Source organism: Dipteris shenzhenensis, chromosome 12 (assembly GCF_047967505.1).
Source record: "Dipteris shenzhenensis isolate YYH24624 ecotype China chromosome 12, Dip_SZ_1.0, whole genome shotgun sequence".
Taxonomy (NCBI): domain Eukaryota; kingdom Viridiplantae; phylum Streptophyta; class Polypodiopsida; order Gleicheniales; family Dipteridaceae; genus Dipteris; species Dipteris shenzhenensis.
In genome coordinates, this window is record NC_141607.1 from 18,933,093 (window position 1) to 18,946,815 (window position 13,723).

The following is a 13,723-nucleotide window of genomic DNA, read 5'->3' on the forward strand; positions in this document are numbered from 1 at the left end:
TTCGACTCAGAATGGCAAAGCACGTTTCCTCCATACCTTGAAGTTGAAAAGGGAAAGAAGTTGTTTCATTTGTGAGGAGTGTGGCCACATGAAGGCGGAATGTCCAAAGCGCAAGAATCCTACAGCTGCTCCGGGACCAAAGTTGCCTCTGGGACAAGGAACTAAAGCCAAAGGGGCTACACAGGCGATGATGACAGGTATTTCTGTGAATGCTATTGCTAGCCAGCTTTCTTGTAATTGCACTTTTAATAACTCGTTAGGGACACCCAAATTCACATTCTCTTTGACACATGCAGTTCTTACAACTTTATTAACTATAAACTTGTGCAGAAGCTGAATCTACCTACGACACCTAGCCATTACACCTATGAGGTGCAGCTCCCCGCTAGGAAATAGTTTTGAGATCGCAAAATTCAAGATGTTTGCGCGTTTGTGGCAATACCGTGATAAAATCCATGGAGATACTTTCCCGTTTATTACTACCTGCACTTTGAAGGAGTTCAGCTTTGGTCGCTTGACAAGTGCAGCAACCTTACTATATAGTTCTAAATAAAATTTTGCTTCTTAGGCCAATAAATAGTATGTTTCACAAGAGAGAGTCATGTGTACTCCAGGATGTCCTGCACTAGGTGCATCAATCCCAGAGAATCTTGGATCTAAGATACGACACATCCGGTACACAAATTTTATCGTTTCGGAATAGCAAGCCATTCCAACTGATCCATTGACATCCTGCCACTTGTACAATAGGTGGCATAATCCCGGAGTCTTGTTCAATCATTGAGCTCCCATCCTGGACCTTCTTCCAATATTGACTGAAATGACTATCAGTCGCGCAAAGTCCTCTCAAGGATTGAAATAGGTCAAAGGATATCTCAATAAATGACAACGCATTTACAAACTTGATTTGACTTAAAGCATCAGCCATGCTATTCAATGAACCTTTATGATAAGGTATTTCAAAATCAAAATCTTGCATTAGCTCAGCCCATCTAGCCTTTCTTTCCCTCAAATCCGAGCCATCACATACACTACAACATAAAGTTCTTTTTCCATCGTTGGCCAACAATATTGAGTGTCATCTAGCTTTTTACTCTCAAAAGCTACTGGTCTACCCTCTTGGAATAACGATGTGCCAATTGCATAATCACTCGCATTGGCTTCTAAACATAAGGGCGGTTAGGATTAGGTAGTGCAAGAACAGGTGCTTCCTTGACACAATCCTTGTTTAAATCTTCATTGCATGAGATAGGTTGATTGGACTTACGTCCACGACCTTTCAATACGTTGGTCAAAGGAACTGTGATCTTGCAATAATCTCGGACGGACTTCCTAAGAAAGACAATAAATCCGAGGAAAGAACGAAGTTGTCTCACAGTCTAAGGTACTGGCCATATACCTAGATGAATCCAGGAACATTCCCAAACTCATCTTCTAAAAATACAACATAGTGCAGTGGAGAGTCACTCATAAGATTAAAAACCATAAACTCCATCACGCATAGCAGGGTTTAGCTACTATGACATCCTCACTGACGGTCATCAGCGCCCAAGAGTGGGTGTAGACCATAGTATAAAAGTATGCTCTCACACATACAAATCCACACACCCACACATACTTGAGTATCCATTTATACAAAGTCTTCGTACTGAGTTTCTGTCGGCACTCCGGAGGTGAAGGGCAAACTCAGCCATGACGAAGGCTAGCACTAAAGGAGAAGGCTAATCAAAAAGTAGTCCAAATCTCTTCATTCAAGCTACAATTCCTTGTGAAGTCTAAACGATTTCATTTTAGTCTCTCCCAAACGAGCATCTAAATCTAAATCTAGCTGATAGGGCAACGCACCATTTAAGATAGAAAGAATTATCGCAATACCAGCACGCCACAACTTGGACGAAAACTTCACAAGATGAAATTTGCATGTCCGCTAATACGGCAGAAGCATATACCTAGATGAATCCAAGAACATTCCCAAACTCATCCTCTAAAAACACAACATAGTGCAGTTTCAATCTCACGAGAGTCACTCATAAGATTGAAAACCATAAACTCCATCACGCATAGCAGGGACTAGCTACTATGACATCCCCACTGACGTCATCAGCGCCCAACAGTGGGTGTAGACCATAGTATAAAAGTATGCTCTCACACATATAAATCCACACACCCACACATACTTGAGTATCCATTTATACAAAGTCTTCGTACTGAGATTCTGTCGGCACTCCGGAGGTGAAGGGAAAACTCAGCCATGACGAAGGCTAGCACTAAAGGAGAAGGCTAATCAAAAAGTAGTCCAAACCTCTTCATTCAAGCTACAACTGCTTGTGAAGTCTAAACGATTTCATTTTAGTCTCTCCCAAACGAGCATCTAAATCTAAATCTAGCTGATAGGGCAACGCACCATTTAAGATAGAAAGAATTATCTCGGGGTCTTCAGCTACCACACTAGCTGTCGCGATGCGCAACAACTCCTCTACCTTCACCCATCAGCTCACACATGCGCCATATGACCTCCAACCACCCTACGAGCTCCTTTGACCCTCATCTCTCCCTCATTCAGCCAGCCCATGCCTGCTCATTGACCAACCATCCTAGAGATCCGTTGCTCATTCACTTTGGCTCGCCATGTGGACCTTGAAAGCACGTTGAGAGGTGAAATCCTTGAGGGCAGATTCTCTGATGGACCAGGAGGAAGAGCCACGAGGGACTGTGAGAGGACGGGAAGTGAGACAATGCCAATCACCTTGCTTTACAGATTGGAATCTTTACCAGAGCGTTGAGAAGAGTGGACTTCCCAACATTAGGCAACCCACCAATTCCTTGAAACTCTAATAGCTTGAGCTCTAGGGACTAAGTCAATGTGATGATCTACTGCCCTTTCGGGAGGTAGAGCCTTGGACAGTTGGTCTGGGAATACATCCAGAAATTCATTCAACAACTTCTTTAATTCTTGGTGTTCATACACGCTTAAATCATTCAGAAACAACAAATGAAGAAAGTGGAATCAAAACACATTGATACATGTCATAAGAAGAAGTTTGTGCATCGCATATACAATAGGTCCCTGAGAAGAGGGAATAGCATCACCATGAATAAAGATATGAGTCCAAAAAAGAAAGAGTATGATCCTTCCACCCTATGTGAATATCATGGGTTCTAACCACTCAATGCCTAACAACAAGTCTACATGGTCTAGGTGTGTCACATAGCACATCAAAATGTCAATGTATTCTTGAATCTGGAGTGGAGGGTCATGATTCCATATGGGTTACAGTGGACCGATTGACAAAGATGGCTAGATTTTTACCTACTAGATCAACCGTTACAAATCCCAATAATGTAATAGGATCCATCTTTGTGGCTCTTGTCTGTAAATTTGAATTTTTGGAGATAGACTTTAAAGGTGAGATTCTGCTTGGACATATCTAGGGCTTTCAATCCCTACAATATTGTAATCTTCATCTTTCTCCAAGAATTCTTTCCTTAAGACTACTTCAAATTCGGTCCAGGTGGAGTGTTTTGGCCGCAACTCCTTCCACCAGAGTAGAGCTTTTCCGCATAAATACCTTGCTACAAGTTGAATCTTCTTATCATTAGGATAAGGGTGGAATTGGAAGTGCACTTGCCACTTGTGCAACCAAGTGTCTACCACTTCCCTCGTCTTGGATTTTTGATCTCTAGGATAGGGATTTGGTGTAAATATTCTAACCCAACACTGAAGCTAAAGTGTAGGCCATCTTCTTCGGGTTGTATTGATGCCCTTTGGGCCCTGGTATGTGCCCTTCACCTCCGGAGTGCCGACAGAAACTCAGTACGAAGACTTTGTATAAATGGATGCTCAAGTATGTGTGGGTGTGTGGATTTGTATGTGTGAGAGCATATTTTTATACTATGGTCTACACCCCTGTTGGGCGCTGATGACGTCAGTGGGGATGTCATAGTAGCTAGTCCTTGCTATGCATGATGGAGTTTATGGTTTTCAACCTTGTGAGTGACTATCAGGAGATTGAAACTGCACTATGTTGTGTTTTTAGAGGATGAGTTTGGGAATGTTCTGGATTCATCTAGGTATATTGGCACTTAGGTCACCTAGTACTTTGAGTGTCTTATGACACCTAGTACAAGTGGTACCACTAGGACACTAGGTCCTAGGGTTCTCTTTTATAGTACTTAGTACTTTCATCTTCATTCTACTAGTTGATGTGACGGCTTCCACTTCTTGCTCCACTCTTGTGCATCCTTTTGCTTCCGTGAGCCTACGTAAAGCATCCACTTGAGTGAGTGCTTGAAATGGTGCCTGGTCAAAAGAGTAACAGAAGCTTGAATTGCTTGGAGTTCCTGTGTCAACTCCGAGTGATTCGCATTAACCAGATCAAACAGTCGCATTGAGAGTGGTCGTGAAATCACTGAAAGCTTCCTTTGTAACCAGATCATCATAAAGACCCTGGTCATCCCCTCCTTGAAAATCCATGTCATGCTTCCCCTTGGGAAGCTTGGGATTCGTTGTATCAGCCATGAGGGTGTCGTGGCAGAGAAAAGGAGGGCTTTGGCTGAATTCGAAAGAGAGAGCAGCCTAGGGAAAGAGGTCAGCAGGGCGGGATTGAGGTGACAATCCAAGCAGCGAGCTAGGGGCTGCCAGAGAGAGGAGGAAAGAGGCAAAATCGGCAAGGTTGAGAGAGAATATAGGGGTGAATGAACTGGGCTATGGAGTGGGCAGAAACTAAGCCCGTCTGAGACGAATGGGTGAAGGAGAGGCTGACGCAATTCCCTGCTGCATCAATAACTCGAATTCAAGGGGCTGGAGAAGGGTGGATTGAAAGCTTTATAGGCTGAGGTAAATCCTAGCTTTTAGAAAGCAAAGCTATTCTAAAGCTAACTTGATTTAGCCATCCACCTAAAGTGGAATGCTTTTGGCTTTTAGGGCTTCCAAGCAAGGTGACTCGTCCAGCGAAGTCCTAGGCCTGGCCAGCCCCAAAGATCTCCTTCCCTTTCCTTACAACGCCTACCCTAAATCCCTCAGCCAGTAAGCTCGTTGCCCCTCCTAACCTGATCCATGAATTCACATCATCCCTACATGGCTTCGCAACAGCCTTATACAAGTCTATGCCTTAATCGTATAATCCTCTACAACCACGTTTGCACGCCAAGGAGTCCCACTCTAATCCAACCCTTGTAATCACGAATCTTTCTCTACCTGGTTTTTCAACGATTCATGCACCATCTTCAACCATTTCTACCCAATCCTAATGTTGATGATTTCTTTGCCGTAACTGGTGCGTCCACAAGCACTTGCAAGGATCCAAAGCAAATTTCGAATTTGAGCCATATTTGGAAGAAATTTCGTCCACACCGTCTCTCTATGGAGATTTATACCTCAGGAGTTGGCTGTAATACCAAATGACATAACCCTAGAACTCGGACCTGCAAACAAACATAGAAAAGAAACCATAGAATAACGATGGAAATCGCAAGCATGCTCACCACCCAACCATGACATTGAGGTCCCGAATGTCCCCTTTGAGCCACGAGCTGAGCTGCTGGCACACTACCATATCTCCCAACTAGATTCCAACCAGCTTGGTGTCCCATACCAACAGATGGCCCCCACAAGGGCCATGGATCTATTGCTGGCCCCGGGTTATGCTAGAAAGCAAGTGCGCATGTGCAACACGATCCAAATCTAGACCACCAAGGAAGAGCCAAGCTTGCTTTGACTTGCGTGACTGAAAATCGAACCCTTGGGCTTCTTATATAGAGTGTTGCTAAAAATAGCAGAGACCCTAACTCGTACGTTGCCCTTGCAACTCAACTTGAGAATCGCCTGCCTAGCCCATATCCTCCCAAGGCTACCTGAGCTAGTCTTGTGTGCCTAAAGCACACGTCAGATATGGGCCATGCACATGATGAATCCCCCTCCATGAACTCTTGAATTGGGAATCCATTCGAGGAAATGCAGGTAATGCAGTATCTAGGAGATCTCGCACTATTTCAGAGGACTTGGAGGGAGATCTCTCACACATAGGTTGTGAGTGGGATGGCCCCTCTTATCACACCTTACGCACATCACACCTTTGCAAGGAAAAGGAGTCTTTGCAGAGGGAGCTGCAACCACTAAAGGCTACTTGGGAGAAGAATGGGTGCACATTGCGATGTGATGGTTGGTTGGATGTGAGGAGGAGAAGTGTATACAATATTCTTGTCTCGTCATGCAAAGGCATGTTCCTTCATGCCATTGATCCATCCATTGCTGGGATTGTGGTTACAGGTGAATTTATTTGGTCCCATATCCGCCAAGCTATCCTTGAAATCGGACCTCAAAACATTGTGCAAGTCATTATAGATAATGGCTCCAATTGTGTGTTTATGGGAGTCATGCTTGAGGAAGAGTTTCCTAAGATTGTTTAGTCAACTTGTGCAGGCCACATCCTTGATCTCTTGATGGGAAGCTTGATTGGATGAGCAAACTTTTCTCTGAAATTTATCACTAGGAGGCCCAAAGTTTTGAGCATGTTTAGGACAAACAATGATTTGGATCTCCTAAAGCCCACCACCACATGTTTTTCATACATGTTTATTGTGTTGGAGATATTGCTAAGAGTGTGACTTGGCTTGTCACGCATGTGGTGTGTGGTCAGTGGTGTAGATGGGATGATAGGGATGAACCCAAGTCTTGGGCAGTTTGCGAGACAATTGGTGGCGAGATGTACATGTAAAGCCTCTATATATGTCTTGTGACCCACATATATGGAGGGTAGCACCATTGGGCTTCTATATGAGTTCATGGACAAGATAGGGAAATCCTTGGATGCTTGCACTGCTTTACAGCCCAAGAGGTCCTTCTCTAACTAGTAACCATGCATATTTTGCCTTGGTGCTTGCATAATATTTATTTATTTTCCATTAGACGAATTGCAATGCTTGCTAAGGTTGTGTTGCATCCTTAACGTTTGAACTCTTATGTAGGGTTCAAGACATTAGGTAGATATGTAACAAGCATTGGGATTGGTTTCATAGGCCAATCCATGCGGCCGCACATATATTGCATCCTCTGTGGAGGAGTGAGAGCTAGGCATTGTGTGAGGAGCTTGAGGAGGGTTGGACAAGGTACGTTACCGCATTGGTGGATGGTGATGTAAATCTTATGAGGATCAAGGTCTCATGTTCCGCAATATAGTCTCCGTGTTTGGAAAACCAACTGCTTTGCTTCGTGACATGCAGTTGCAACTAGTTTCCTGGTGGGAGAAGTATGGCATTTCTACCCAGAACTGGTAGGTTTCTAAGTTTTTGGTAAGATGTTTCATTGTTTCTATTGTACTCTTTCTGTGTCTCTTTCATTGAATATTTGCATTTCTCTGCAAATTGCAGAGACACATTGCCATGAAATTTTTGTCCCAGGATTGTAGTTCCAGTCTGTGTGTGAGAGAAATTGGAGTACTTGGGCTCTCTCACACCAAGAAGAGAAATAGGCTCTCTTGGAGAGACTGGTTTTTGGTCATTGCAATTTGCGGTTGCTAGAGCAGAAGGGGAATCCCATCAAGCCACAACAAGTCAATCTAGATAGAATTGACATCAACAAAACAAAGGACATTCTAGACATTTCTCAGGAGGAGAGAGACATTTACTCCATGCTTTATGCGGAGATTACAGCTCCACTCATGCAGCACGATCTTCTCAGAGGGCAAGTACCAGTGCTACACCAATTGCATCAAATGCTAGTACCAGTGCTGCACCACCTGCAGCAAATGATGATACATTTGAGGAGTCATCTGTTGCTAGTGAGAGTGACGATGCTTGATTCTATTATGCTTTTTAGATTCATCATAAGTATTTAGTATCTACTACTTTCATATTTTGCTATGTACTCAAAGTACACCAATTGCATCAAATGCTAGTACCAGTGCTGCACCACCTGCAGCAGATGATGACACGTTTGAGGAGTCATCTGTTGCTAGTGAGAGCGACGATGAAGAGGCTGTGGAGGATGACTCATGAGTCATGAGTCATCACCACTGAGGAAGGACTTGACTCATGAGCTCATATCTGTCTTTAGTCCTTACTCTTGATTCTATTCAGCTTTTTAGATTCATCATAAGTATTTAGGATATGCTACTTTCATATTTTGCTATGTACTCGAAGTGCCTATTTAGTATTAGGCTTTAGCATCATTTCAGCTTTGAACCTCTTGTCATGACTCATGTGATACACGGTCATGAATCATGGTTCATGATTCCATGTATCTTTTTCAATTCTGAAATATATTATATGACCATTGATGCTTGAATCTACAATGATGTGTTGTTAATATCGATTCAGAAACTAGTAATATGTTTCAAGCATCCAATTTCAAGTTCTAAATGACATATCAAATGCATGTGCACTATGTTTCATTATTTTTTTTGAAGTATTGCATGGCAACGTACCTGCCAAGACTTCACCTAGGGCATGGCAGCTTGGTTGATGTAGGGACAACACGCTCTCCCCAGTGAGATGGTCTCTCCAACCTACAGGATAGATGGTTTGAGCGTCACTTGGATACCCAAGACACGGTCCGTCACTCACCAGAGACTTGTGTTCTCTCTGGAGGACGGCGTCTGGGAGACTATGGCTAGAATCGCGGCCTGGAATATCTGGGTAGTGAGCTGCAATATAGTGATGGTGGGGCAGCAGATTTGGCCTGCAGCCACCCTTGTCAACATATGGTGTGATATCATCTACACCATATGGGCCACATAGGGGCAAGGCATGGAGGCATCTAGGAAGACTGCCGCAAGATGGGAGTATTTCTGCAAGGCATGTTTAATATTCTTGCAAATGGAGGGATCCGCAGACATGTTTTTGAAGAATTTCCGAAGCCAGCACAAAGGGTCCATGGCTTTTGGGGTCCAGTTAAGATCCGGGATGGTCTCCTCTCTCTCCTCCATCTTGCTGCTGGCCCTTCTCATGTGGGCAAAGGTGCTCAGCATCTCCTTGGGATGTTGTTGTAGCTGACTCTATACCCTGATGGCCGGCTACCTCCCTGGCCTGCTTTCCTACTGTGCCCGATGGGTGCCCACGCAATGTGCGTCTGCTTTCCCAGCATATGACCCTAGATGTGCGGGTGCCAAATCAAGGGCTGCTGCTTGAACTTATCGTTGCTTTGGGGTGGCTCTGATGAGAGATGCCACATACACTCATCAAGCTCCACATCAGTGGCAATCCCTTCCCTGTGAGAGGGGCTGTTGTAAAGATCCATTAGTGAGATTGCTGCCACTGTCCTCTTATGCAGGGGTTGTTCCTTAGGAGCCTTTGCCGGAGCAGAGGGCTATTATATAAGAATAGTAATGAAGAAAGGCTGCTGTATACTACATTGTAGCCATTATATCTTTGGAATTTTGGCTTTGGTATGTTTAGGATCCTTGAAGGTCGAATCAGAATCCAAAGTGAGGAGCTTCAAGGCCCATTTTTATTTTAGTTCTTAGGTTTCTACTAATTTGGGAGTTCTTATGGATTTAAGTAGTATTTTGTTTTGGTATCCCCCCCACCCCCTTGTAAATTAATATATTATCATCATTTTTTAATTTTAACAATAGTTAAAAACATGGTTGGTTTGGGTCATGTACCTAAAGGTTAGAGTTTGTAGGTACGTTAGGTACTATAGGTAGTTTAGGGAAAAAAATTAGGCATAACTTAAACTTGCGGGCCATCTAATAGATGTACAGCTCAGTTCTCCCACACTGCCTGTGATTCCTTCAGTTTGTAGACTCTTGCCTGCTGGCAGCAATCATGTGAGCCTTATGCAGCCCACACTGCGACCCTTGCATGAGCACATGGCTATTGGCTAGCCTGTGTGGGCATTGGGACAAGCTCCATTTCGTCCCTGTAGCATGGAGACCTGGCTGCAGAGCTGCAGCCTTCACAGTTTTGGACAGGACTCAGGTCATAAAGCAGCCAGGATTCTAAAACCTGAAGCAGCCGTGAACCTGGAAAACTGTGAATCATGATCAGGTGGGGTCTGGGCAACAAGCTTGTGCAGCCGCCAATGTGGATGATTCTTAACTCTTGCAGCTCGCAGCCTTGTATGTCCAATTCGTCATGCGTGATTGCCCTTTGGGCAAGACATACCATTATTATTTAAAATTAAGTTGAAACTTCGAAGTTTAAACAGTGAAGTTGGTTTTAATTCCCCCATTTCTGTTGCAGTTCAAGTTTGAACATGATAAGCCTTCTGCCTTTGCCCTTCGTTTTGGCTGAGTCTGCCTTTCACCCCTGGAATGCTGGTTTGATGATGGGGATGCATGGATATGTGAAGAGCATATGCTTATAGTATGGTCTACACCTATGATTGGGTGCTGATGACTTTGGTGGGGATGTAATAGTAGCCAGTCCTTGCTATCCATGATGGAGTTTAAGGTTCCCAATGTTGTGAGTGAGATTGAGACTCCACTATCTGATGTGCTTTCAGAGGACGAGCTTTACCTAGGAATGCAGGACTTTCATCAGTTTCCCGGACCTGTCTCAGCCTTCCGGCATTATAGTGCATTTTTAATTGATACGAACTGAAGGGTTCTTTAAGAGCTATTTTTGATATTGGATATACTAGACTAGACTGCCATTCTGAGATGCTAGACTTAATTGCCACCTTTACATGGTTGGAAATTTTGTTCTGCTGCTTTATTTAAAAGATAATTGTGCATCTTTGAATTTCCCAAATGTAGGGATGTGGGGGATGTAGAGTGTTGGAGTCTGACCTAATCTAGACTGGATTTGGTTCAGTTTTAGAATTTCAGAACATTTTCTCAGCCTCCTTGCTAGAACATTTTGTTTAACTAGACATTAGCATTAAGCCAGGTTAACTTTGCTGGTATTAACTATCTAGTTTTCAAATTTGGCTTCAAACAAATACATGTTTTATGTTATTCAGGTGGGTATTAATATGTAACAATTCATGGTGAGTTGCGATGTGTAACACTTTCAGGTTAATGTTTAGATATAAAGGACTGATTATTTTTCCTTCCTTGGCAGTAACATTAATATCTAAAATGTTAAGCTGCAAGTTTGGTTGACAGGTCTGAACATACAAGTTCTTACTTTGGTTTACAGGTGTTTGAAGGAACTGCTGGCATTGATAATAAGCATACCACAATACAGTTTACAGGAGAGGTAGGTGGTGGCAAACTTGAAGCAAAATGGGGGTTTCATTTATTTCTCCATGCAGTCCAAAGTTGTCTTCTGCACATATTGTGATGATAGTGTCCTTCTATATTTTCGCACTGTAATGCAGGTCTTAAAAACCCCTGTCTCTTTGGACATGCTTGGGCGTATATTCAATGGGTCTGGGAAACCAATTGATAATGGTCCTCCTATTTTACCTGAGGCTTATTTGGACATTTCAGGTAATTTGACAGAGTTTCTTGGACTTGTAGATTGGTGATCTTTACCATTTATTTTTTGCTTTTATAAGATTCTAAAATAAAAGCAAGTTTTCATTCCTTTAGTGTGACCACCAGGATTTAACCTTTTGACAACTTGTACATTATAAGGCAGAAGTTGCTCTGCCAATATCTGCTTATGTTTTCCACTCTTGCTTTGCTCTAGTTACTGTATACTAGGACTCCGGAGTGTATATGACCTAGGGCGTACCTCAGATGAGTTGATCAGCCACGTGGCCACTAGGCTTACTATTTGATGAAGTGACTTACCACGTTGGCCAACATGTGAAGTGGTTGGACACTTCCAACACAAGCAAGTGCACATATGGAAAGTTTACGGTGCCGAAAGAAGCCATGAAGCGTTCACAATGGAGATGACAACCGAGCTGCTGTGCCAGGCCCTCATCTTCCTTTGCCATTGGAAAACAAATCATAACTCTTGGGACCTGTGCCATTTCGTCAAATAAGCAGGAAAACCAGCATCCACTTGTCAATGCTGTGGCTTCCCAAGCCATTATGGCTGATTGTGTTCACATGCAATAGTAGTGGACCCGTGCCACAACCAGCTTGCAAACATTGTTTGGTCGCCCATTGTTCACAAGCTGTCCTCCGCACTAGCTACGAATTCGACCTAAAATTTGCCATAGATATATTGCCTACTTCTGCAAGGCTACTGGTACCTTACGAAACCAATCTTCACCATGTAAACCAGCCCAACTCTAATCAAACAAGGCCTGTCCAACCTTCTCCACAACACATATATTCATGCAGCAAAGTCGATGCACAAAGAGCATGCCTTGATGAGCTCTACTCATGCCTATCATCTTGACCATAAGCCAAGTGCAAATTTTGTATCAATTTCAGAATTGTGATTTCAAGCATAAGATCGTAGTAATCAAGAGACAAATCCAAAAACGAGAAGATAGAGTCGATTTTGTTACTAAATGAAAAACCCCTTATAGTTTAGCCTTGGCTAACTTAGAGGTACGGCATTCTCTTGTATCTGCAAGCTACGTGCAATCAATGTTAGAGGTTGGAACACAAATACAGACACACGCATGGTGTAGGCCAGCGGTCACCACCCCAACCATAGATTTTTGCAAGGATCACTCCAAGCTAGAGGCCAGGCAACGTGGACCAATGAACCCCTATGTAAGACTATGCATCCCATATTGCACAGCCCATGTTTGTATCGATGTTGTTAGGAAGACATAGGCTTGGACATGCTCCATCCTACTTTATTCTAGTTGGTTATTCTTAGGAGGCCCCACTCTCAAGAATCCCCAAATGAGCCAAAGCTCACACTTATATAGGCATAGGTGTTCTAGGTGTCTCAACCCTAAGATTAACCTATTTGTACCAACGGTACATCATGAATTATCCCATGGTTAGGTTACATGACCCTAGGTTAACACAATCTTCATAACACTAGCCATGTTGTATCCAAATGTGGACATAACACTTACGACTCCCACACTTTTCTTAATGTTGTCTTTACCTCGTCTTCAATTAAATGGTCTTGGTTTTTGATACCATGTGAGAGATTTGTTGTACATGAATGCACAAAAGCCGAAGCCTGTATTTGCAAGACTAGTTGAACGTGAAGAGCAACAATAGATGAACAACGTGGTTTGAGAGCATAGCAATGTGCTTTATAATATGCTATAAAGCACGGTCATTCATATTAAAGGCCAAGGCTTGTGCTTTTGGATGTGGTATAAATCATATTCATGTGCCTACCTATGCCTCATAAGCTATGTATGTGTGAGAGCATATGTTTATATAGACATGCACGGTTGGGTGCTGATGATGTCGGTGGGGATGCCATAGTAGCTAGCCTCTACTATGCAAGATGGAGTTATGGTTTTCAACCATGTGAGTGACTGTCATGAGATTGAAACTGCACCATGTATTGTGGCTGGCCGGCCTATGCAGCCAATTGCTGCATCAATGTAGATCTTGGGATCTTGGTGTTTGTGTCTTGTGCTATCTATTCTTGGCCATGGTGCTTGGCCTTGTACCATATTTGCTTTAAGGTATCCTAAGTATTCTCTGATGGAAATGAAGAGAGAGAGAGAGCAGGAAGCAAGAGAGTGTGAGAGCTGAATGCCAAATATGCAATAGAAGAGTGAACCGAAATACAAAGGGGGGATAAGGTTTTGTCTAAGTGACAAACCTTATCCTTCACTAACCGTAGTTAGTGAACTAACTGTGGTTAGGGGGAAAAACCTCTAAATGAGGGAAAAGTGCCCCTAACCCACTTATTGTCATTATATTGGTCACTGCCTAGAATATATCAATAATTCTAACAC

General features: G+C 43.1%; 1 protein-coding gene across 5 annotated transcripts in view; it reads left to right on the plus strand.

Annotated features, from left to right (window-relative positions):
- Positions 1-13,723, plus strand: part of LOC147895933 (V-type proton ATPase subunit B 2) — a 56,725-nt gene that overhangs the window by 5,471 nt on the left and 37,531 nt on the right. For all 5 annotated transcript variants that reach the window (XM_087382308.1, XM_087382307.1, XM_087382309.1 and 2 more), the window contains 2 exons: positions 11,083-11,142; positions 11,264-11,375. In XM_087382308.1, the coding sequence (XP_087238434.1) occupies positions 11,083-11,142; positions 11,264-11,375 (172 nt within the window). The remainder of the gene's footprint in view (positions 1-11,082; positions 11,143-11,263; positions 11,376-13,723) is intronic.